Source organism: Stomoxys calcitrans, chromosome 2 (assembly GCF_963082655.1).
Source record: "Stomoxys calcitrans chromosome 2, idStoCalc2.1, whole genome shotgun sequence".
NCBI lineage: Eukaryota > Metazoa > Arthropoda > Insecta > Diptera > Muscidae > Stomoxys > Stomoxys calcitrans.
In genome coordinates, this window is record NC_081553.1 from 117,750,715 (window position 1) to 117,777,335 (window position 26,621).

The 26,621-nt window shown below is 38.7% G+C and overlaps 1 protein-coding gene across 1 annotated transcript in view; it reads right to left on the reverse strand.

The window, feature by feature from the left end:
* The window catches only part of LOC106084039 (homeotic protein deformed), a gene marked incomplete at its 3' end in the record, with an annotated part of 81,603 nt that overhangs the window by 47,418 nt on the left and 7,564 nt on the right, over positions 1-26,621 (reverse strand). Inside the window, 2 exon segments of the mRNA XM_059362609.1 lie at positions 18,243-18,423; positions 18,496-18,596. Coding sequence (XP_059218592.1) covers positions 18,243-18,423; positions 18,496-18,596 — 282 coding nt within the window.

Sequence of the window (26,621 nt, forward strand, 5' to 3'; positions counted from 1 at the left end):
GCAACCAGAAGCCGTTCAAGAACTGCCCATGCATCCCGAAAAATGCACTGTTTGGTGTGGTTTGTACGTTGGTGGAATCATTGGACCATATTTTTTCAAAGATGCTGTTGGACGCAACGTTACGGTGAATGAACACATTTCGAACCGAACACTGATTTTGGTAATAAAATTCAATGATTTGCAAGCGTTGCTCGTTAGTAAGTCTATTCATGATGAAATGTCAAAGCATACTGAGCATCTTTCTCTTTGACACCATGTCTGAAATCCCACGTGATCTGTCAAATACTAATGCATGAAAATCCTAACCTCAAAAAAATCACCCTTTAGATACAGGGTTAATGTAGTTCTTAGAAAACGACTGCCTCCCATCGCATTCGAAGAAATTGTCCTCCCCCGGCAAACCAGTGTTGTTCTGTTGTTTACGTTTCGGCAGATGCTGCCGCCTCAACTCCTAAAGAGCAAGGATTGATGCCGACGCACAAGATGTATGTCCCGATTGTGACTAGGGACCACACGATACACGTCACCTGTTAAACTGCCCAGCCAGATCCACTCGTCTCAGACCGCAGAGTTTCTGGATCATACCAGCCCCTTGGTCGGTAGGCGCTGGGATGAGTGGCGTCGGAACGAACGAAAAAGGAAAGGAAAGCTAATTTTGCATGTATCAAAGCTGAAACGTGAAATGGACAATTCAGGAAATCATACCAAATAATGGACATTCCACATAGTGAAGCACACTCTATGTACATACCTTAACAAGGTCATTGTAGGATATGTAGTTCTTTGCATTTGAGTCCACGTAGTTATTCATCGCGAACATTCCCAAATTGTGGTTGCCTGCTGCTGACATTTTTTGGACTATATTTTTTTTACTAACTCAGTTTGCCAATTGCTATTTCAAACTTCTCTATCTCTATTTCCGATTCATTGAAAAACATCGACAAAGGGTATACAGTGTTCGTATACCCTTTGTCGGGCAAAATGTAAGTCAACACGCAATTATTCAATGACATACTGCCTACGGCTGTTTGTCGCTTGCAGACAATGGAAATGAATGATAATTACTATAATCAAATGCTACGAGTATGAAGGAGTGATGCATGTGGTGTGCTTACTATATCTATCAACCAAACATGAATTGTCATTTCAGTTTAGTTGAGGCGGGCACATAATGCTCTGGCATAACAAGTGACGAGTTCATTTGCATGCAAGCTTTATATGCCATTGACTAGTATAGTTGAATAGGGATAGCAATTGACACTTTACTTACGAAAATATAAAACTTTTTAAAGGAATGATTAGCGACAAAGATGTTTTTAGTTTAGTGATTGCATTTGTACAACCTCGAAATATTCGTCTAAGACCCCATAGAGTACACATATTCTTGATCGTCTCGACATTCTAAGTCGATCTAGCAATGTCCGTCCGTCCGTCTGTCGAAATCACGATAGCGGTCGAATGTGTAAAGCTTGCCGCTTGAAATTTTGTACATATACTAGGTATTTATGTAGGTTGTTGGGGATTGTAAATGGACCACATAGGTTCAGATTTGGATACACCTCCCATATAAACCCCGATTTGACTTCTTGAGCCCCTGGAAGCCGAGGTTTAGCCGATTTGGCTGAAATTTTGCATGTAGTGTTCTGCGACTTGTTGCGACTTCTAATAACTGTGCCAAGTACAGTTCAAATTGGTTAAGAACGTGATAAAGCCGCAATTTTTGTCCAATTTGGCGAAATTTTACACATAGTGTTCTGTTACTACTTCCAACAACCGAGCCAAGTACGGTCCAAATCAGTCTATTACCTGATATAGCCCCCATATAAACCGGCAGAAGTTTTATAGAAGAATATATATTTTTAGCAGAATATTTCGGCCGGTATCTGACGTATAAACTCTTCAATGTTATCTTCCAATGCGTCAATTGAAGCGGGCTTATCTGTATAGAGATGAGCTTTGAGATAGCCAAACAAAAAATAGACTAAAGACGTTAAATCGCACGATCTAGGCGGTCACGAACGTGAAATAAAATGTTCACCGAACTCGCCTCTCAATAAGACCATTGTTACGCGAACTGTGTGCCATGTGGCACCGTTTTGTTGAAACCACATGTCATTCAAACCGAAAAAAACGTTGGACATCATCTATAGATAGCGCTCATCATTCACAGTTACGTTACGATTCGCATCATCATCGAAGTACGGTCCAATTATGCCACCAGTCCATAAACCGCGCAAAACTGACACTTGTTCTGGATGCACTGGTAGCTTCTGGCTGATCTTTACTTCAAAATCGACAATTTACGTACCCATTGAGCCAAAAATTAGCTTCGAGTATAAAATAAAAGAAGCGCGCGATGAACATTCTTAACAGAGAACACATTTTGATACTAAAATTCTTTAATTTGCAAGCGTTGTTCGTTTAATGGTTAAATTATAGACCAAACTAAAGGTGCATGACAGTGAAACAAAGCTCGAAACGTGCGTGAGCTGTTTAAACCAGTGTTGTCAAAAGGATAATAGCAAAAAAAAAATCACCTGTTATTATGGTCAAGACTTCTAGAGGCTCAAGAAGTAAAATGGGGAGATCGGTTTAATGGGAGCTAGTTCAGGTTATGGACCGATATAGACCATACTTGGCATAGTTGTTGGAATTCAAAAGAAAACATTTCATGGTAAAATTTCAGCTAAATCGTATAAAAATTGGGCTGTCTAACGGCTCAAGAAGTCAAGATCCGAGATCGGTTTATATGGCAGCTATATCAGGTTATGAACGATTTTGACCATATTTAGCACAAGCACAATTTACAATTACAACTGACCTACAAAAATAGGAAGTATTCCTGCAAAATTTCAAACTCCTAGTTTAATTCCTTCAAAAAATAGCGTGCTTTCGACAAGCGGACGGACATGTCTTAATCGAATGTCCAAAGTATCAAAAATATATATACTTTGTGGGGTCTCAGATCAATATTTCGATGTCTTACAGACGGAATGACGAAAATAGTATACCCTCCATCCTACGGCGGAGGTTTTAAAAAGTAACCTTAAAAAAAAAATTATGTCAGGAATTTCGCGCTGATAACAATGTCCTTAATTGTTCACTATCCCACGCCCCTAAGTCGGTTCTTGTCTGATATTGTGTCCCCACCTTAGTGCCTGTAGTATAAGCCGTGAATACCCGGCAATGACACAAGAAATGATTACCCACATGTCATCAAGTGTCCCACTCATTCTGTATACGTGAGCTCATAGTCTTATGATACCGAAAGGTATACCGATCTCCTTCTTACTTCCTTTCAGAAATAGCCTCGACTACTCACAATCCGAAACTCTTCATAGTATTTTTGTCGTCCTATCGACGGTTTCGCTGTTCCACAGTGTTACATCTGCGCTCTTCGCCCACGCCTTTAACTAGGACTGTTAAGGACGGGTTAACCAAATGTATTGACAGCTGTTCTCTGGCCTTCACGACCAAATCATCTGCTCTTTCATTCCCCCTCACTCCGCTATGGCCTGGGACTCAACTAATGCGGAAAGAGCCATCCTCAGGAAAGGCGTAAAGCTCCTTCTTAAACTTCAAGACTGTTTGTGACCTTAGGGCTATGGTTGTAATTGCCAAGATGGTCAGTTTACTCAGTCAGATTTCACACCCGACGTCATTTGATCTATATGTCTAAGGGTTCGATACCTTGAATAGTCTCCAGTGCCCTAGAGGTTGTGGTTCTCATCGCCTCGTTCATGCTAAGACCATATGTTCTCTGAACCTGTTGTATTGTCTTCATGTTGCATTTTTTTCATTGCAGTCTACCAATCTACTGAGGCGCAAGTAAGTATTGGTCTAATTACGCTCCATTAGAGCCAGGGCACTATCATAATAATGATATATGGTGTGATATTCAAACATTTTGTTCACTTTAGGGTATTTGAGTTCCCTAACAATAGCTCGCAGTGATATTGCAGTCACACTATTATGCTCGAACTCTTTCACAAATAATTTTATTTTTAAACGCAGAATTAAATGTTTCTGGTGGGTTGTAACCAATACATGAGCTGTCAATAAAATAAATATCATGAAGCTATCATTTCTATCTGACAGGAATGGGCCAAGATATCGGCAGATTTCAACTCGTTTTTTGGCCGATTCAGAACAACAGTCAAGGTAAAAGGTGTGCATATCGATGAAAAGTTAATGGATTCTGAAATTTAGATTACTTCTAAGATTTTTTTCATTTGAATCAATAGAAAAAATGTTCATACACAAAAATAAGGTCGTTTGAATTGGTACCACTTCGTTTTAACTACCCTATATAAACGTTATAGCCTACTAAGTCTTTGTATGGGATATTCGATTTCTGAAATAAGACACAATAACCTGAATGTTGTAACTTTTATCTTTAATTGATTCGGTACGTACAGCTTACGTCAATAAGGTGACCCCAATGGCTCATTACATTTTTAATTGAAATTGCATTTAAATAAGTAGGGCTACAATTTTTGTGTCTTCTTACTTTCAATTGTTTAAAAGTTTCTAAAATGTAATCCCTAATTACCACACTTGAAGTCAAGAACTTGTCTACGGTCAAAGGAGAGGTGGTTCATATGTGGTTTACATTTGATGACCAATTCCTTGGTCACATTAACTGGAGTCGCTTGTGTGAGAAACCATTTAGTTAACCGACCGACCCACAGTCCAACCTGAAATAACGTACGAATAACTGCCTGCAAAGTAAATCTAAATATGATGGCATGACATACAGGTTCCTTTTTTCCCGATCAACTTTTGCTCTGGACAAACATTTGATTAATTGGTTTTAAATGAGTTTTTAGTTGAGTGGCACCCAATGTGTGGCTGGTTTGTGTGTGTGGAACGAACACAAATTCCGACCAAATACTACTCATCCTCATCGATTAACTATGGATGGTGGCGGCCATGGTGTCTGAAAAGTTGAAAAGTAAGCGTCATTTATAGATTTATGTTAATTTGATTGATTTGTTGTTGTACAACACTATGCAGTCGATAATCTAAAACAACACTCTGGGAATATTTCAGTAGACATTTCATACAGCCGTTGGTAGAGTTTTCCTAGTTGGTATTCTACAAAATGCCAACAATGCTGCAGGCAAATTTTTAAAACTCTTGTAAAATCTGTGCTGCTGCTGCTGGGTAATTCCCATTGGGGATATTTGTAAAATTTGTTTCTAAATACTTGACTACAAATTGTTGGGTCAAACAGCCGGTTGATTTGTTTTTTCTTCTACTTTTCTCTCCATCTATCCAAGTGATGGATTTGTGGTAGGGTACAATGTTTAAGAGACCAAGAAACAAGTGTCGTGCTGCTTTTGTTCGTTCGAATTGGCTGTGTAGGTCAGTTATGGCTAACCTTGTAATTGAAAGGGGGCCACTGTTTATATTGAATTTATGACAAAGGGTTTGGAGACGATTTCTGTGTTAAGGAATCCATACGAATGAATACTGTGGAATTAACAATCATTGCCTAACTTGTTTTCCTAAATTATTAAATTGGATATTGGCTGTTTTAAAATATTGATATGAGCCCTTAGGCTAAAATCGTTCTGCACAACGAAGATAAGCGTTCAATTTACCTGCTGAGCATTCCGTTTTTTGAATAAAAAATTTAAAGAAATTTGCCAAATCTTGCAGAGTGCACAATTTGAATATCCTCAAATTACCTTTCTTTTTATATTCACCACCATAGGATGGGGGTATACTAATCTAGTCATTCCGTTTGTAACACCTCGAAATATTGATGTAGGACCCCATAAAGTATTGGGTTGCCCAAAAAGTAATTGCGGATTTTTCATATAGTCGGCGTTGACAAATTTTTTCACAGCTTGTGACTCTGTAATTGCATTCTTTCTTCTGTCAGTTATCAGCTGTTACTTTTAGCTTGCTTTAGAAAAAAAGTGTAAAAAAGTATATTTGATTACAATTCATTCTAAGTTTTATTAAAAATGCATTTACTTTCTTTTAAAAAATCCGCAATTACTTTTTGGGCAACCCAATATATATATTCTTGACCGTCTTGACATCCTGAGTCGATCTGGCCATGTCCGTCTGTCTAGCTATCCACTTCATATTTTGCAGAGATATTTAATATTGATGTAGGTCGTTGAGGATTGCAAATGGGCCATATCGTGTCAGATTTGGATATAGTTCCCATATAAACCGATCTTCCGATTTGACTAGAAGGCTCAATTTTCGCTGAAATTTTAAAAACGTAACGTTGTACTATGGATTCCAACATTCTAAATAGATTGGACTTCTTGAGCATCTAGGGAGCGAAATTGTTTTGATAACATTTTAAAGTGGTATTTTTTTTACCTCTAATAGTCATGACATCTCCTATAAATAGGGCGAATTATATGTATGTGAGCTATATCTAAATCTATTTTAACAAAATTGATAGCGTTTGTCTTTGAGCTAAACAAGTGATGAAAAGATGAAAATTTAAGTGATGATTGGGCAGCAAATGAGATCTCCAACTTAGTCACAAAAAAATGACAGATGGCCTATCAGCACAGAAAGGGTATGCGGACAGACGGACATGGCTAAGCCGAAACAGCAGGGATTTATGAATCCAACTACACATTTTATTACAGTCACGGTAGAGTTTGCGCTTTTGTGATAATTTTTTTTTATAGACATGTATCTGGTTTACCAATTTCATACTCATTTCTCTATTTGCAAAGAAATTATTTTTTTTTTAGCACAGGACTAGTCTAGTTAACATATTTGCTAAACTAGCACTAAGTGGTCTTCTTCGCCACCCTCGTTTTCAGTACAAGTTTTTAATGTAGGACTTCCCAAAAACCTATGTAGTCACTCAGTTTAAAAGTCTATCAATTTTGAGCGCTTTAGCTTAATTCATAAAGATGTAAAATTTAAAATAAAATTTGTCGCCAAAAATAGGCTATTTCGTACAATTTTTCACTATTTGATACCAAAATGTACGAATTTTAAATGGATCATTTAGTCACCCACTATATATTTGCTTCTTATACCTACATGCCAAATTTTAGAGATCTAACTCCATCTGTAACAAAGTACCAAAATGTTTGAATTGTTAATAGATGTTTGAGTCACCAACCTTATATGTTATAAAATGGCAAATTTTAGAACTCCAGCTCCATCTATGTAGAAAATACAAAATGGTACCAATTTTGGTTCCAAAATGTTTGAATTGTGTAAAAATAATTTAGTCGCCCATCATATATTTCTAAGTTTTACCTACATGCCAAATTTCAGACCTCTAGCTTTATCAGCACAGAAAGTTCCAAATCGTGCTAATATTGGCAATAAAATGTACGAATTGTAATAAGATCATTGTCACCCATCATATTTTTCCTAGATGTACCTGCATGTCAAATAATATACCTTTAGCTTCATATAGAAAGTTCCAAATTGTACCAAATTTTGTACCAAAATGTACGAATTATGAAAACATTACATTACATTATTTCTTCCGTTACCAGTACTGTTTTTAATTTTTTTCTTTTCAGCCTCATCCATTAAAATTGCCATAGTGTATATAAGTTCCAAAATTCAGAACTTTAGTTCTATTTACAAAAAAGTGCCAAATAGTTGCAATTGCGGTACTAAAAGTACCATTTCTGCCACTTGAGGTACTATAAGTACTATTTCTCCCAATTGCGGTACGATATTCCAAAAAAAAATTATCAAGCCTCATTTTTTCATCTTTAATTTGAGCCCAAAAACCTAACTCTTGTCCTTTCCGTTCGCGCTGGGCAAGTATGTACCGTTTCGTACTTTTTGGTATTTTTTAGCATCTAAACATACAAATATCAACAAATCTAGCCTTATACCGTGCCTGTGACCCAAGACCAACGTGCAGGTAAAATTTCGTTATTCTAGCATTAGCCGTTTGGCCTCTTAACTCTTTTGGTAAGCTAAATAGTACAAAATTTTATCCATGTTACACGGATGGATACAAGAGGGCAGAGTGGGCCTTGGGGTCTATATTGAGAACCCAGGGACTGAGATCTGTTTTAGACTGCCTGACCATAATACGGTCCTGCAGACGGAGATCCGGGCGATCACGGAATGCTAACGCGAGGATGTCGAGTGTAAATATCTTTACCGCCAATAAAATTGCCATAAGGGCAATAACAACCAGAACAGCAAGGTCACGAACAGTCTTGCAGTGTAGGACGGAGATTAATGCCTTCTCTGAGGATGGCATTGTTTCCGCATTGTTTGGGTGCCGGCCCATAACAGAGTAAGGGGAAGTTAAAGGGCAGACAATATTGCGGCTTTCGCGTCTAACAAATACCGGCACTTAGGTGGAGACACAATACCAGACATGATCCAACTTAGGAGAATGGTATTGAAAACAATTAAGGAACTTAAAATTTTCTTTTTGGAGGTCACTTTATAGTTTTTAGAGCACACAACAAGCCGATTACTGTCTTAGGTGTATGTCTATAGTGGCATGGGCGGATTAATATCTGCATCCTCTTTTCAACCTAACTCTATATGAAAAAATATTTCTACCCATGTTTTGTTTGGTGCCCGGTTCAGCTACTAGTCTGGGCTTATATTGCTGTTTGTCCGTTACAATTCGTTCCAGTTTTTTGATATGGCAACGTTGCAATTGTTGATAAGTAGGAAAATAAGTAAATAGACATTACTTAAAAAAAATTAATTTCAAAAGTTTCCCCTTTGCGAGTTAAGTTAGGCTTCTTACTTGTGAAATTAGTCAAAAATCAGATTGCATCTCCGACTAGGTTTCTTGAGCGCTTGGAGAAATTATTTTTTATACGATTTGGTGGAAGTTTTACATGTTTGGTTTAGTTAAACTTCCATGCGAAGTTTGTTCTAAATATTACATTACCGAATATTGATTCTTATGTATATACATATGTATTAAAGCATTGTATCCTTGGTCTTACAGTACTGTTTATCTAGCATATACTTTCTTCTCATATTGTTCTATTTTATTGTCATTTACAATGGCAGATGCGGATTGAGGTAAAACAATGTTTTTCATGTATTTTCAACATTGTTTACTATTTTGTTTTCTCAGTTAATGACCTCTTCAACAATTCTTTAAGTGAGTTTTAGTATTTTATCTTTGTGTTGTAATTAAATCCTCTCGATAATATTTATCATTGCTACCAAAATGAAACAAAAAAATTTTGTTGTTGTGAATCAAACTGCCTCAAGACAAATTGATATCATAAGCATTCACATTTCTTAGAATCGCTATGATATAGTAAATGGCGCTAAATATTTGTAAATACTTAGGCGCCCCATTGTTTTCTCATTTGGCCAGACAAAAATTATTAAATAACTAATGACAATATTAAAACTAAATACTGTCAATGTGAGCGTTTAATGTTGTCGTTTTTTTTCTCTCTCAATATAGAGAGTATATTTTTTCCATTTTTTCCATATTTTGTTTAATGCTAAGCAGTATTTCAACCAAGTGAAATATTGTAACACCATAGAAAACTGACAAGCAATTGCTTTGTGCCTTCTGTCCCTCGGTGTCTCCAAAACAAAACCAAAATCTAAATTTCACATTGATGACACCGACCGAGTGACGGATGAGGCATGTCATTTGATGTTAATGTTGTGACATTTATCATGGGCGCGAGCATTGAGCACTGCGTCGCATCACCATAAACCATAATCCAACAACACCGGCCCAAAAAGCCGGTGTGTTGTTCGAAGCGTCCATTCAGTTAAACAGTCACTCACTCAATCGCAGTCCGTCCGTCCTTCTCAATCGTTCACCATCTAAGGTCTAAAGTGAGTGCAGGGAACTTGATTAACGCATCACTCACTTGATAATGATTGCTTGTTTTCCAAGAGTTTTTTGTTCGACTCTTGCCTCTTGTTTGGTTGGATGGTTGAGGAATGTGTTCAATAATTCTTAACACTGAAATATATATTGGCGGTGTGTTTGCATACACTTAGAGAAAGGGTAATTGCAAACGAAAAATTGCCCATAAGTATTCCATTAAGGAACAGGGGCAGAAGAAGGGTAATTGGCTTTTTACAATTTCTGTGATATGTAAAATCTTTGATAAAAATCCGTAATTTAAGATATTTTGTAAAAAATATTTAATAAATAACAGAGTGCCTGGCTTTATATGTCAAGGTGACCGTAAAAGCATTTTATTATGAGGGCACACTAACTTCATCATTTCGTTTGTAATACCTCGAAATAGTGGTATAAGGCCCCATAAATTCGGTCCATCCGTCTATCTAACGAAGCACGCTTTCTTTGGATCAAGTAAAGCTAGCCGCTTGAAATTTTGCAGAAGTACTTCTTGTTAATGTACGTTGGTTGGGATTATAAATAAGCCAAATCGGTCTTTTTAAGAAACATAGCTCCTATATGAACTGATCTCCTGATTTTGCATTTTGAGGATTTAGATTGTGGAATTCTTATCCGATTTGAATGAAATTTTAAACCATATCTTCTCTTGTGACCTTCAATATCTAGTTCAAGTATGATCCTAATCTCCGATCTCTCGGGGATAACTTTTTATCACCTTCCATTATCATATTTATACCCACCAACACACCATCCAACACCCAGCAATACATCGAAATATCAATTTCCGACCCTACAAAGTAAATATATTTCGGATCGACGTAAAATTCTAAGACGATCTAACGATGTCCGTGTGTCTGTCCGTCAATCCGTCCGTCTGTTGTAATCACGCTTCAGCTTTCAAAAATTGAGATATTGAGCTGAAATTTGGAACAGATACGTCTTTTTGATGCACGCTGGTTAAGTTCTTGAACGGGCCAAATCGGACCATATTTGGATATAGCTGCTATATAGACCGCTTTTCCGATAAAGGGTCTAATGTCCATAAAATCTTTATTTTTCATCCGATTGCTGAAATTTGAAACAGTGAGTAGTTTAAGGCTTCCCGACAACTGACCCGATCTCCGCATAAATGGCCTGAAGGCCATAGAAGCTTTACTTTTTATCCGATTTCGCTGAAATTTGGAACAGTATATAGTACAGATTGGACTATATTTAGATATAGCTGCCGTAAAGACCGATCTGCCAATAAGGGGACTGAAGCCCATAAAAGCTTTATTTATAACCCGATTTCGCTGAAATTTGAGTTTTTCTGAGCCTCACGATATTCGACCTGAATATGGTTCCAAAGACTAAAAAGACCAATATTTTGTTCTACAAAATTAATAGTGGCATATTAATTAGACCACTAAATGTCAGTGCCGAATTTTGGTGCTTAAATTATCCAGTCTTCACTGGATTGTGGCGAAATGGGGTTTACATATATACCCGAGGTGGTGGGCAACCAAAGTTCGGCCAGGCTGAACTTAATGCCTTTTTATTTGTCAAGCCGCATTTTGGGAACAAGATACTGGATAACTGAAAACATATATGAATTTTACGTATCAAATTTCTGCTAAATCAGACACAAAATGAAGCTTTTAGGGGTCTTAGAAGACTAATCAGAAAATCAGTTTATATGGGAGCTACATTGACTGATTTGTACCGTACTTGGCACAGTTGTTGGAAGTCAAAACAAAACACTCCGCGCCAAATCTCCTCCAAATCGGATACCAATTGAGGATTTCAGAGTCTAAAGATCGGGAGATCGCTTTATATGGGAGCTCCATCAGGTTATTGACCGATTTGAACCGCACTTGACACGGTAGTTGGAAGTTATAACAAAACACTCCGTGTAAAATTTAGCCAAATCGGATAACAAACGCGGCTTACAAGGGCTCGAGAAGTGAAATCAGGAGATCGGTTTATATAGAAGCTATATCCAAATCTGAACCAATATGACCCATTTGCAATCCCCAATGACCTGCATCAATAAGTAGCATCTATGCAAAATTTTAAGGAGATATCTTTATTCGTTCGAGCGCTATCATGATTTCGAAAGACGGACGGACATGGATAGATCAACTCAGAATGTTGAGACGTTTGTTTATATCTAATAGGGTCCCAGATAAAAATGTCGAGTAGTTACAATCGGCATGACTAGATTCCTCGTTTTATAGTGGCGGGTTTAAAAATCGTACAAAGAACTCGACAAATGCAATACATAGTGGAGGTAATATAAGTTTCGGCGCAGCCGTACTTAACATTCGCTCGCTGTTTTTTTTTGCGGTGATCTGCTGGTTTATGCGACCTGATAGCAGACTTAGAAGTATCTATGGATATAAATTTGGTTGAGTTCGATTCCCATCAAAAATTTTATCTTTTATTTGTTTCTCTTTCCAGATGATCTCAATGATCGGAGATTTTCTTGGCAAATGAAAAAGGAAAGACAGAGATAGCAACACACCCCAAGCACTATGGGACGCGTTTCTCCTTTGGTTGGAAGACTTCTCAATCATATTATTGTGATGGCTTCAAGGGCTAGACAACGCTAGCCAACGGCAACGGCTCTCGCTGTTGCTCCATGTGCCCAAGCTCGCATCCCCGCCTGATATGATCAGATATTACAAAAATTATAAAAATAGACTACATTAGCACTTTCTTTTTTTATGGAGCGTTCGTATAGTGGATAAATTAAACCGGAATTATGGTTAACGGCGATAACAACACTCAGTACATCCGGATGGGGCTTAGGAAATGCATAACATGTTTATATTCTGGTTGAGATAATAGTAAGTTTTCCCGGCGACTATGTTACGCTAGGCCATACTTGGCTTGGATATTGGAGGCAATAACAGAAATTAATGTGAAAACCGGTCAAGTCAGATAAAAGATGTGTCACTTAGGGGCTTTAGATATATAATGGAAAGATCAGTTTATATGGGAGCTATATCAGGTTATAGACCGATTTGAATCATATTCGGCGTGTGTTCTGGCGGACAAAGAATGAGGTCTGCATGTAAAATTTTAGCCAAAATAGGATAATAATTGCGCCCGGTAGGAGTTCAAGAAATCAAATAACGTCCACCGCTAAAAGTAAGCGTGGCATAGATCATATTGACTTCATATTTTGTCAGCGTCATTCTATTGCCCCACAGTCGCTTCTGCAAAATGTTAGAGTCCAAGCTGCTTCCTGCGATTTGCTGCCTTTAAAACTCTACGTTGGAGCTATAGCGCATGGTAGGGTTTAAATTTTCAACCATTGCAGCATTAGTCTTCTCATCTGTGTCCAACAGAATGTCATACTCACAAGACTCGTTTTATCATTTCATGATGAGTTTCCTTAGTCCTCTTGGCGCCGTTGAGAAACAATGACACCACTCTTCTGCAGGGAGCTGGAAACTTACGGCGTAACGATGTTTCCTCAGATGCTTTTCCAGCTGCTAATGTCGATGCTTCCCCAGCATTCTGATTTTGTTTGTAGTGAAACCTCTAGGAACTATGTCCGCTGTAACGGATAGGTTTTTTTTTTCGCATAAATTCAAAACTTCTTTTAAGACAAAAATGTTTTATTTACAGCAAAATATGCTGTGTTACACCAAAAGATGATTCGTTTGACTTGTTTAGCTATTGTGTCTACTGCATGTGGCAGAGAGTGTTAGCACATGAGAGTATACGACCACACGTTCTCACATCTCTTTTTGCTTTTTTTTTTTCATTGAGTGCTCTTGATCAGATTAAACAATTAATGCAAGGGAGTAACTGTAGAAGCAACATGTTTGAAGAACGTTCAACTCCGAAAGTTATTAGTTTGAATCGTCCTGGTTAACAACCTGCATCATAACAATCTGGAGGAGATCCTGGCAATTCCGTTATGACGTTTGTCAAAGAATGGGCGAGTGGGATAAAGGCTTCAATTCAAAATGTTATTAATTCAAATAATTGTTATGTGTGTTTATAATACAAAAGAAATAAAACAAGTAAAAAGGCGTTAAGTTCGGCCGGGCCGAACTTTAGATACCCACCACCTCGTGTATATATGTAAACCACGTTTCGTCAAAATCCGGTGAAAATGCATACCTTATTCCCCATAGCAGCTATATCCAAATATGTTCCGATTTGGTCCAAATACTAATAAGTAAAGGTCATTGGTCATTTGTGTAAAACAAAATATTGGTTTTTATACCCTCCACCATAAGATGGGGGGTATACTAATTTCGTCATTCTGTTAGTAACTACTCGAAATATTCGTCTGAGACCCCATAAAGTATATATATTCTTGATCGTCGTGGCATTTTATGTCGATCTAGCCATGTCCGTCCGTCTGACTGTCGAAAGCACGCTAACTTCCGAAGGAGTAAAGCTAGCCGTCTGAAATTTTTAACAAATACTTCTTATTAGTGTAGGTCGGTTGATATTGTAAATGGGCCATATCGGTCCATGTTTTGATATAGCTGCCATATAAACCGATCTTGGGTCTTGAATTCTTGAATTCTTGAGCCTCTAGAGTGCGCAATTCTTATCAGATTGGAATGAAATTTTGCACGACGTGTTTTGTTATGATATCCAACAACTGTGCCAAGTATAGTTCAAATCGGTCCATAACCTGATATAGCTGCCATATAAACCGATCTTGGGTCTTCACTTCTTGAGCCTCTAGAGGGCGCAATTCTTATCCGACCACAATGAAATTTTGCACGACGTGTTTTGTTATGATATTCAACAACTGTGCCAAGTATGGTTCAAATCGGTCTATAACCTGATATAGCTGCCATATAAACCGATTTTGGGTCTTGATTTCATGAGCCTCTAGAGTGCGCAATTCTTATCCGATTGAAATGAAATTTTGCACGACGTGTTTTGTTATTATATCCAACAACTGTGTCAAGTTTCGTTCAAATCGGTCCATAACCTGATATAGCTGCCATATAAACCGATCTTGGGTCTTGACTTCATGAGCCTCTAGAGTGCGCAATTCTTATCCGATTGAAATGAAATTTTGCACGACGTGTTTTGTTATTATATCCAACAACTGTGCCAAGTTTCGTTCAAATCGGTCCATAACCTGGTATAGCTGCCATATAAACCGATCTTGGGTCTTGACTTCTTCAGCCTTTAGAGGGCGCAATTCTTATCCGATTGGAATGGAATTTCGCACGACGTGTTTTGTTATGATATCCAAAAACTGTGCCAAGTATGGTTGAAATCGGTCCATAACCTGATATAGCAGTCATATAAACAGATTTGGGGATTTGGCTTCTTGAGCTTCTAGAGGGCGCAATTCCTATCCGATTTGGCTGAAATTTTGCATGACGTATTTTATTTTTACTTTCAACAACTGTGTCAAATAAGGTTCAAAGCGGTTCATAACCTGATATAGCTGCCATATAAACCGATCTGGGATCTTGATTCTTGACCCCTAGAGGTCGCATTTATTATCCGATATGCCTGAAATTTTGTACGATGGATCCTCTCATGACCATCAACAAACGTGTTTATTATGGTCTGATTCGGTCTATAGTCCGATACAGATCCCATATAAATCGTTCTCTCTATTTTACTTCGTGAACCCCAATGGGCGCAATTCTTATACGAATTGGCTGAAATTTTACACAGGTCTCCAACAAATAATTTAATTGTGGTCCGAACCGGACCATATCTTGATATCTTTTTAATAGCAGAGCAACTGTTTTCTTATATCCTTTTTTGCCTAAGAAGAGATGCCGGGAAAAGAACTCGACAAATGCGATCCATGGTGGAGGGTATATAAGATTCGGCCCGGCCGAACTTAGCACGCTTTTACTTGTTTTAGTAGTTATACCTAAACAAAAACCGATCAGAACCAAATGTTCGCAGATGTCGAAATAAGTCAGTGTGTCAAATTTCAGTGAAATCGGACATCGGGCCCAAAACCCTAAATCGACAGATCGGTCTATATGACAGCTATAATCAAATCTGAACCGATTTCAGCCAAACTGAAGAGGGATATCGAAGGGCCTTACACAACTCACTGTCCCAAATTTCGGCGACATCGGACAATAAATACATCTTTTATGGGCCCAAAACCTTAAATCGAGTGATCGGTCTAATGGCAGCTATATCCAAATCTAGACCGATTTGGGCTAAATTTAAGAAGGATGCCGAAGGGCCTAACACAACACACTGTCCCAAATTTCAGCAAAATCGGATAATATATATGGCTTTTATGGGCCTAAGACTTTAAATCGCCGGATCGCTCTATATGAGGGCTATATCAAGATATAGTCCGATATAGCCCATCTTCGAACTTAACCTGCTAATGGACAAAAAAAGAATCTCTGTAAAGACTGTAGAGTGATTTCAACATACAGACGGACGGACATGGCTAGATCGTCTTAGATTTTAACGCTGATCAAGAATATATGTACTTTATGGGGTCGGAAATGCATATTTCGATGTGCTGCAAACGGAATGACAAAATGAATATACCCCCATCCTTCGGTGGTGGGTATAAAAATAGTATGGCAGAGTTCTGTTGAGACGCTTCTCCGTTATCGACCAAAACAAGGCTTCCTGCTGCACACATCTTCATCGGATTTGATAGCTGTGGTCAGTTACCGTCATGTGTTATTTACAAGGTTAGCCACTATTCAAAAAAAATGGATGCAACGTTGGAGTATATGGATGATGGTCCATCAACTATCACACTTCACAAGTTGTTGTTGCAGCAGTGTGTTGTGCACTGAGGCGGCAGCCCTTGCCGATGAAGAACTCCATCGGGTCAATCCGGTACGTACAACCGGCTGCCATGGGATTGACACTTCACAAGTATTATATGCTGTCAATAACTGTCATCAATAAGATTCTCTCACACCTATCAAAAAAATCAAGCACCGCGTTGCCAAATTGACACCATTTGTTCATAAAATTTAATCAACACACAAATGTTATCAGATCAACCAAAATGTTCTTAAATTACTAAAACATTTTCTTGTAAACGAAACGTTTAAAATTATCCGCCGGATTAACAATCTAACAAAACAATAAAAGCTTTAAAACAATTCAAAAAGTTTTTGTCTGTTGCTGGGAATTGAACCTGTATTCCATCCATCCTATGATTGTGTGCTTACAAACGACTTACCACAGACGCTTAAATACATACAATTCTTCAAGAGCCATTTAAACTTAACGGACGGTGCACAAAATCAACAGCGCCTTCATAAAATTATGACACGATCCGTATGTTGACAATATTTTCAACAATGCCGGTTTTTTGATAAGATAGGATCGATCTTATTCTCAAGGTTCCTTTTTCAGAAGACTATGCAGACCAATAACCCTTCGGATAATATGGCTTGACAACGTGCTACGCCCTCAGACAGACAACCTCATTACCGCATCTGTTGGGTCTTTGGAGTCCATTCTAAGCCTAGTAAATAGGCCATCTATTGCTTAGAGGCTTAAACTATTGTAGCTATCTTTAAGTGGCTGTAAAATTGTTCTACGTGTACTTTCCCAATTCCCCAACTGCTGAGTGGCTGAATGAGGTGATGCTACGATGCCACCTTAAAGAGATTCCTATCATTGCTTGAGGTAAGAATGCAGTCATGTACATGTATCAACTGGCGTGTGGTCTAACTTGTCAGATGTCGTTTGTCTCTGCGCCCGTCTGCATGTCTGTTTGGCTGTTGCCGAGGGAAGGGGTAGTGGTAGACTTTGAATGTTGTCATTACACGCCTTGTTAGGCAGTGATTGCTACTGCCAATTATCGACATAGGCTGGCTAAGGCAGCGACAAATAAAACAAAAAAGTAGGAGAGAGAAGTTCAATTTTGAAGAGTACCTTGGGGAATTGTTTTTAGTAGGTGATAAGAATTGTCATAATTAGTTTGACAACATTCATCGTTCGTTTTGTTTTTGGTCGAGCTATGACCGTTTGTGTTTTGGTTCATTTTCAAAGTATTGATTGAGTTGTGTTTTCATTAATAGAGACATTTATGACAGTATTTTCGAGCACACTTTTTCTTATATTCAGGTTGATTTTTTTTTTCTTTTGCAGTCACAATATTTTTAAGTGTGAAGAAAGAAAGAAGGAATGAGAAAAAACCAACTGAAAATAATTTAACACATGTTTATTTTCTAGCGTTCTTCATACCACATATATTGTGATTAATGATGTTATGTGACATCGTCCTACTCCTCGAACCGACTACTTATCTCCCTCCTACATCAAACAATTTCACACACAGACTATTTTTGTCACTTATTTTCTCACCATTAATTATTTAGCCGGTCAATATTTTGTACATTTTTTGTCTCATACTAAAAAAACACACAAATCTATGTATTTACCAAAATATGAATTTTTATAGTAATGCAATGCAGTAATGCTGACTTACCAACACCAGCCACATGAATCTTTTTCATCCATGGGTAAATGATTCTTTCACCGTCCGTTGTTTCCGCCAACATTAAATCATCGTCGGTGTCAGAGTCTCCCAAATCATCGTCCAGCCCAGGAGAACCCAGTTCATCGGGAGAACGATCCAACATTAAACGATCTTCCTCTAACATATCATCCTGCAAAGATTTTTTTACGATTGTGCAAATACAGATATTGTTTGAAACAAAATAAAAATGGATTTAGTGTACATTATCTGATCCATCATCGTCGCAGCGTAACCGCATCCCCAGCTCCTGTAATTGTTGTCCGGCAGGTACAGCTTCTTCAATGCGCTTTTCTAATTTAAGTCCTAAAACAAAAGAAAAAAATTACCATTTATTTTCAAGTGATTTAATATTTGCTTTGCTAAGTTTTAAAAAAGAAAAAAAAATTTGAGGGAGGGTCAATAATTAAGTTGGAACAGAATGCTAACAAATCGTTTCTGCATATAAGGAACATTAGCACAGAATTTTGTTCCCTCTAAATAAAACATGGGCACACTAACACATATGCACAATAAATCCAAGCTCATAGGCTCACCCTCTAAAATTTTGAATAGCCTAATAATCTTTCAAGAATCTTCTAGACGAAGATTTTGATCACATACGAGCTCGTCTAAGAGTCGTTGACGATGCCTCAGTTGTGAGCAGTTGCGTCCTCAAGATAAATCTTCTGCAAGGCTGGTCCACGAATTTTCCATGTACGCTGCTAACGATTATGTCAGAAGAGTCTTGGAAGATTTTACAATTGCGCAAGAATCATGTAAGATTTTTTTTCGCAATTTTTCTTCCGTATAAATCGCGAAATAACCTTCTAGGATATCATTGCATGTGCGGTAGTTTAAACAACTCTTCTCGACGATTCTTTTTCAACTCATTGTGTTATAATCGTCCATAGGAGTTTTGAAACATTCTTCTAGAATATTGGACAATTCATTACGTGAGCGGAAGTTTAAGCAACTCTTCATGATGATTATAACGCCAATCACCGCGTTAAATCGTCCAGAAGATTTGTTTTTTAATCGCCTGAGTTAACATTTCGAGACTATTCTAGATATCCGACCCAATACATATTAAGTGTGAGGCAGCCACAGCGGCTACGAGACTTAAAACGATAGGAGAATAGATTGGAGCAAGTTCTAACATCGTGGTATAATCGAGGCGACGATAGGAAACCTGGAAGAAATAGAAGAGGTTTCGATCGGATACCTGAGAAAACACTTGAGGGCGAGTGCGAGACACTGCCGCCAGAAGAGCAGTCTTAGATTGACAGATCTCTGGTATTGCCATCTGAGAGATCATGCGAAATAGAAGGATCAAAGCTGGGGGTCTACATTGAGAACCCAGGGACTGAGATCTGTTTTCGGCTTCCTGAGCATAATACGGTACTGCTGGGGGAGAACCGGACGATCACGGAATGCGTGAGGTGTGGTATGGTGTCAACGTGAGGAGTCGAGTGTGAACATTTTTATGTTAGGTAAGGTTTAAGTGGCAGTTTGTCATCAGACTCATTTAGACGTTTTCGTCCAGTATGAAACCAAAGAAACAGAAGAAGAAAGATGCCTTCTCTTTCCTACCGTAGAACCATCCAGATCGCTTTAAAAAGCCCAACAAGTTGCGAATGTTCACATCCGCTATTTCAGACAGCTTCTCAAAGAAATGAGAACCTAAAGTGGAACTCCTTTTGACTGTCAGTGTGGGACACACACTCAGAAGTTGATCTATAGTCTTTTCCTCTTCGATGTCCTCACTGTTTCTACAAAAGTCGTTCCAGGCAACCTATAGTCTGACAACATGTTTTCATTCAATATCTATCATGACGACACAATGACTAAGACGTCTGTTCTAGCAAATGACAACAAAGCTGCAGACCTCTTCAAGTCTAGATTGGCCACATAGTTTTGGAATGCTCAGCCCCCACTTTGCGTTGTCCTTCGGGCCTGATCCTGAAAACTTTGCTTACATGTTCCCGTTTCCCTGAAATGTGTAAGTTATTACCTAGTCTCGCAAGCTCGTCCGTCATACAATTCCCTGGGATATCTTTGTGTCCCGGCACCCAGAACAACAATGAATTGTGAACAGTTCAGCCATCTCGTTGAGAGATTTGCGATATTTGTGTGTTCAGAAATACGTTCTTCAGGGATTTAATGGCTGCCTGGCAGTCTGAGAAGATATTTATGCCAATCGTCGGTATTACATTATATCTAAGCCATTCCGCCACTTCCTTAATTGCAAGGATATCCGCATGATACACACTGCAGTGGTCGGGTAACTTTTCGATATGACCAGTTCTAGATCATTAGAGTACACTCCAAAGCCCACCTAGTTTGGAACCATCCGTATTGAAGTCCATGTAACTTATATTATCAGGGATATCGTAGTTCCAATCGGTTCTATCAGGAATGGAGGTGCAGTACTTTTTATCAAAAAGCGGCTCAGGCAGGGTGTTATCCACACTGCTTGGAACATCGGACTTTATATTAAGGATAACACAGTGTCCGTAGCCGCCACATGACCAAAGCTCCCGTAGTCTCACGGCATTGGTCGCAGCAATTTGTCTAGCCACAGTATCCAGAGGCATAAGACGTAGCAATAAATTCAGTGCATCAAATGGTGTCGTCCTCAGTGCGACTGTGATGCACAAACAAGCCATTCTTTGGATCTGGTTGACTATTGAGCAGTAGGTAGACTTTTGAAGAGCCATCCACCAGACCACAACTCCATACAGCATTAAAATGAACATCTTTACATACGGTGAACTGGCCATCAGTGCAATATCAACCAAGAAGGTAAGGTCAGGAACAGTCTTGGAGTGCAGGAAGGAGATTGACGCCTTCTCTGAGAATGGCACGATCCGCATCGTTTGTGTGCCGGGCCACAGCCGAGTAAGGGGAAGTGAAAGAGCAGATGATTTGGCAGTAAAGGCCAGAGAACTGCCGTGATCAAATTTAGTTAAACTGAAGCCTTTCGGGCGACATAGTCCGAGTTAAGAGCGTGGGCAACGAACGCTCATGTAATACTATGGAACGGCGAAACTGTTGATAGGACAACGAAAATAATATGGGGAGATCCGGATCGTGAAAAGAGTAGGCTATTAATGAAAGGAAGTAAGAAGAAGGTCAGTATAGCTTTTAGTATCATAATGGGACACTTAGGACTACGAGCTCACTTATGCAAAATCGGTGCGGCAAGTGATAGCATGTGTAGGGCAAGGGGGCAAAATGATGAGTAGTTGGAGCATTTTCTATGTCATTGGCCGGCTTTCGAGGCTAACAGACACCGGCAACTTAGATGGGGACACAATACCAGATATGATCTAACTTAAGGGCGTGGTATGGAGTAAGATTTTGTAAGTAGCACGGATTTCCTCAAGTAAATTCTCTTTTTCGAGGTTACATTTTAGTATTTAGAGCGCACAACAAGCCGATTATTGGTTTAGATGTATGCCCACCATGGCATGAGGCGGATTAATATCCGCACCCTCTTTTCAACCTAACCTAACCTAACTTTTAGCAATAATGTGCTCCTCAGGCTGACACTTTGTGCTCCTACTTGTGTAGTGTTCATCTTTATCAAGGGAAGCTATCATGAGCGTCATCTACACGTTGCGGATAGTAGAAAGCTACGCTTGTATGTGGAGTAGGTGCAAGTGCGGCCGCAATCAATCAGCCAACTCCCAAGCGGTTGGGACGCGGGGTCATTAACCCGCACCCGGAAAACTAAAAAAGATTACTCTAAGAAACGAAGAATTGTAAAAACAGAATCCCCCGCTAATAAAAAAGTGCCATGATCTGCGGAACTGCACCTGGAATGACCTGACTCTATATACTGCACAGGTGGATATATTGGAAAAGTATACGACGATATTACCGCCAAGCAGGAAGTGTTATAGACCGGGAAAAGCGTCACACCAACATCAAATGGTGGCGCACTATGCTTGGATGAAAGGCTTGCCACAATCCGCATAAAGGCAAAATTCTTCATCAACATCCTTATATGTGCCCATCCCCCGACGGAAGATAAGGGGAACAGACCAAAGATATTCTCTACGAGCGCGTAAAGAAATAATTCGACCGCTGTCCCGCCCATGATCGTTCTGAGAGATTTGAAGATAGGAAAAGAATATATCTTTGATTCAGCAATCGGAAAATTTTGCCTCTACGAGATAACATCCGATAATGGATTAAGGCTAATAGAATTCGCCACCGTAAAAAACATGGTAGTTAGCAGTACCAGATTTCAACATAAAAAAATACACAAAGCCAAACGATTGCCCCCAGATCAAGAAGTAAGGTCACATCGTGATAGATGGTAGGCATTCATCCAGCGTATTAGATGTGCGAGGGCAAGGGTTACCATCCGTTTAAGCGTAGCGAGAAATTTACGATCTGACACTGCACGGAAACACAACAGATGGCAACGGCATACTACACTCAACTGACCCAACTTCTTGATGAAAACAATCCTTGTTCCGATGATATAACGCCGCAGTGGCAGAAGCCTCCACTAAGAGACCCATGACACGACCAAGAGTGTCGAGATGTTACTGAAGCCAAGTATGCTGCAAACAACAATCAGTAGCAACGCGCCAGATGAGGAGGAGGTATCGGGAGAAAAGGGGAGAGAGGAATCGTCTATTCCGCAGAATAAAAAGCAAATTAAAGACGTGAGTGTGAGCGAGTTGGGATGTACCGAAGTCCGAAAATTTTACCAAAAAAAAAAAAATAATCAAAAATCAAACCGATGGCTTTTGTGCAGGCGTATCCTCCTACAAGGGACAAAGAAGGAAATCTGGTAACTTACACTTAAGACGTGCACAGTTACAACTAAATGCACCCGTTTGGTCGTTTTTCGATATTCAGTGAGTGTAGATAAGTAATAGGTTTTACTAGTTTTCTTCGGTTATATCCCACTGTGCGGAGCAACGTTTGCTGTTTTCCCGTCGATACAAGGAAAAGTTTTGTTAAACATTGTGCTTAAAATATTTCTGTTTTTGTTTAATAACTCTAGTTCAATATAATTTTTGTGCATAAAAGCGTTGTTTTTTGGTTAAAATGAATGTGATACGAAACTTCAAGGAATATATCTATATCATAAGGTGTCTTGAGAGGTGAAAAGTTATTAGCGTATTTTAGTGTATTCATACAAATCCCGCTTCTGGGAAACAATGTTAATGGAATAAAATGCCGCATAAAACGAAACGAGGTTGGTGAGGACCCATTTATTTTAAAACCATTTTTAATTTTCAATTGTTTTTGTTTTAATTCATTAGAGGATGAAAAGTTCAAGTGATGGCGAGAATAGTATTAAAGCAGTCTTGGTATGGTACTTAAGCCAATACCAGTTTGGTATTAAAAAACCAGTAAGGAAAGGCAAAAGTATAATACCCTACACTTACCCTATAAGTACACATAGGGAGCTATATCTAATTCTGAGCCAATTTTGATGGATTTCGGCGGATGTTTTCAGATGGATTATTAAATAATTAGTATGAAATTTCGAGCAAATATATTCAAACTGTAATAACTACGATTGACAAATGACAACATTATTGCAAATTACCCAAAATCTGACAAACATATACATGGAAGCTATATCTAAATCGGAAGCGATTTCTATGAAATTTACCAGTTATATTAAGAGTCGTTAGAAAATCCTTCCTGCCTGCCAAATATCGAGAGAATTGGTTAACAAACGAGCCCTTTATCGAAATATTTCTCAAAATCGTACGAACATATATATGGGAGCTCTATCTAAATCTGAAACGATTTTGACCAATATCTATAGATATTTTGTAAGTCGTAGAGGAAAGCGTTGTACAAAATTTTAGCAGAATTGGTCAAGTGATCAGTGGCTTGACTTGACATTTAATAATGTCAAGTCAAGAGAATTTTTTTTTTTTGCCAAATTTCGAAACAGTCGGTTGCCAAATGACCACATTATTGCAATATTAGTCCAAATCGGACAAAAATATGTATATATGGGAGCAATATCCAAATCTGAATCGATTTTTTTCAATTTCAATAGGTTTCGTCTCTAGGCCGAAAAAACTTGTCTGAATTTGGGCGAAAATTGCGACCTTTAGTTTGTACACAAATTGACATGGACAGACGCTCGTAGATAAATCGAATCAGAAAGAGATTCTGAGTCGATCGGTATTCTTATCAATGGGTCTTTCTTTCTTTTAGGGTGTTACAATCAAATGCACTTAGTTAAAATACCCTGTACTACAGTGGTGGTGTAGGGTACAAATGCCTATTTGGTAATATATGTAATATTCATATATTACCAAATTTTGTTAGGATCGGTTAATGCAAATGCAAATTTTGCCCATGAACATTCCACTAAGGAACAAGGGCAAACTTCTCACATATCAATGAGTGCAGTCCGATTCAAGTTTAAGCTCAATGGTAGGGGGCCTCCTTTTTATAGCCTAGTCCGAACGGCGTGCCGCAGTGCGGCACCTCTTTGGAGAGAAGTTTTACATGGAATAGTACCTCACAAATGTTGCCAGCATTAGGAGGGGAAAACCACCGCTGAAAATTTGTTTCTGATGGTTTTGCCAGGATTCAAACCCAGGCGTTTAGCGTCATAGACGGAGATGCTAAACTCTGCGCTACGGTGGCCTCCAGGATCGGTTAATAAATGACCTAATTATTGCAGTATCAGCAAAATCGGACGACAATATATATTGGGGCTATATCTAAATCTGAAACGATTTCAACAAAAAAAACATACGAGGGCTACTATATAAATCTCTGGCGTGATCATGAAAATGCATATTTTTGTCATCAATTATGGTTTTATTGGTTTTTAAAGTATCCTCCAGCATGATTTATACACTAGTATACGAGCTTGACCGACGATGAGACGATGTGTGAGAGCTCGTATTGTCTGTCTAACATTGATATTGGATCAGCAACCATCAACTTGTTTAGTAGGCGATTAAACGAGACTTAATACTCTGCCGCCTTTTGTCCCATTGACTTCATCGAACACAGCTGCGTCATCAAGTGCTCCTAGTGCCTCTGCCTTACCGTCTTTAACAACAACATTTTACACACCGCAAGCTACACCCAAACTACCAGCTACGACACCTAAACCACTAAAAATTTCGCCGAATAAGAAAGCGATTTTTGCAGCCTAGTATATCAAAATGTAATTACAGGGGTATTTCAATTTTGAATGCTATTCCGATGCTTTTAGAGAAAATTTGGAATGACACTATTTCATATCAAGTCTCTTCTACATTTCTCCCTACCAACATGGGTTCCAGTAATCGAAATGGACGATAACAAATATTTTAGAATTTACTTGATTGGTCAACGATGGGTTTAGGGAACGCTACCGAACGGATACTATCTATACCGATTTTACAAAAGCATTTGATAAAGTCAACCAATATACCTTATTGATTTCAGTCCCTCTTTACTAAAGTGGATCAGATCTATCTGACTGGACGTACTCAAATAGTTAAATTTGGTACTACAGTTTCCAAATCTATTGTTGCCTCTTCAGGTGTTCCACAGGGTGAGTGTAAATTTTGAGCTCTTCTCCCAAATACCTTTTACGTCAGTTCCACATTGTCATGGTCGGCCAATATGTCTGATTCGGGAAATGTTTAAGTGATGGGGCGGCCAGCGAAACTTGTTGATAACAGATTCGTTTTTATACCGTCCACCATAGCATGGGGGCATACTAATTTCGTCATTCTGTTTGCAACTCCTCGAAATATTCGTCTAAGAACCCATAAATCTAACCATGTCCGTTCGTCTGTCCGTCCGTCCGCCCGTCTGTCTGTCGAAAACACTCTAACTTTCGAAGTAGTAAAGCTAGCCGCTTGAAATTTTGCACAAATACTTCTTATAAGCGTAGATTGGTTGAGATTGTAAATGGGCCACATGGGTCCATGTTTTGATAAAGCTGCCATATAAACCGGTCTTGGATCTTGACTTCTTGAGCCTCTAGAAGGCAAAATTCTCGTCCAATTTAACTGAAATTTTGCACGAAGTGTTCTGGTAGCACTTCCAACAACTACGCTAAGTATGGTTTTAATCGGTCCATGTTTTGATAAAGCTGCCATATTAACCGATCTTGGGTCTTGACTTCTTGAGCCTCTAGAGGGCGCAATTCTCGTCCGATCTGACTGAAATACGTAATGTTTTGGTATCACTTCCAACTACTGTGTTAAGTATGGTTTAAATCGGTCTATAACCTGATATAGCTGCCATATAAACCGATCAGGGATCTTGACTTCTTGAGCCTCTAGAGGGCGCAATTATTGTCTGATTTGGCCGAAATTTTGTACAACGGCTCCTCCCATGACATTCAACATT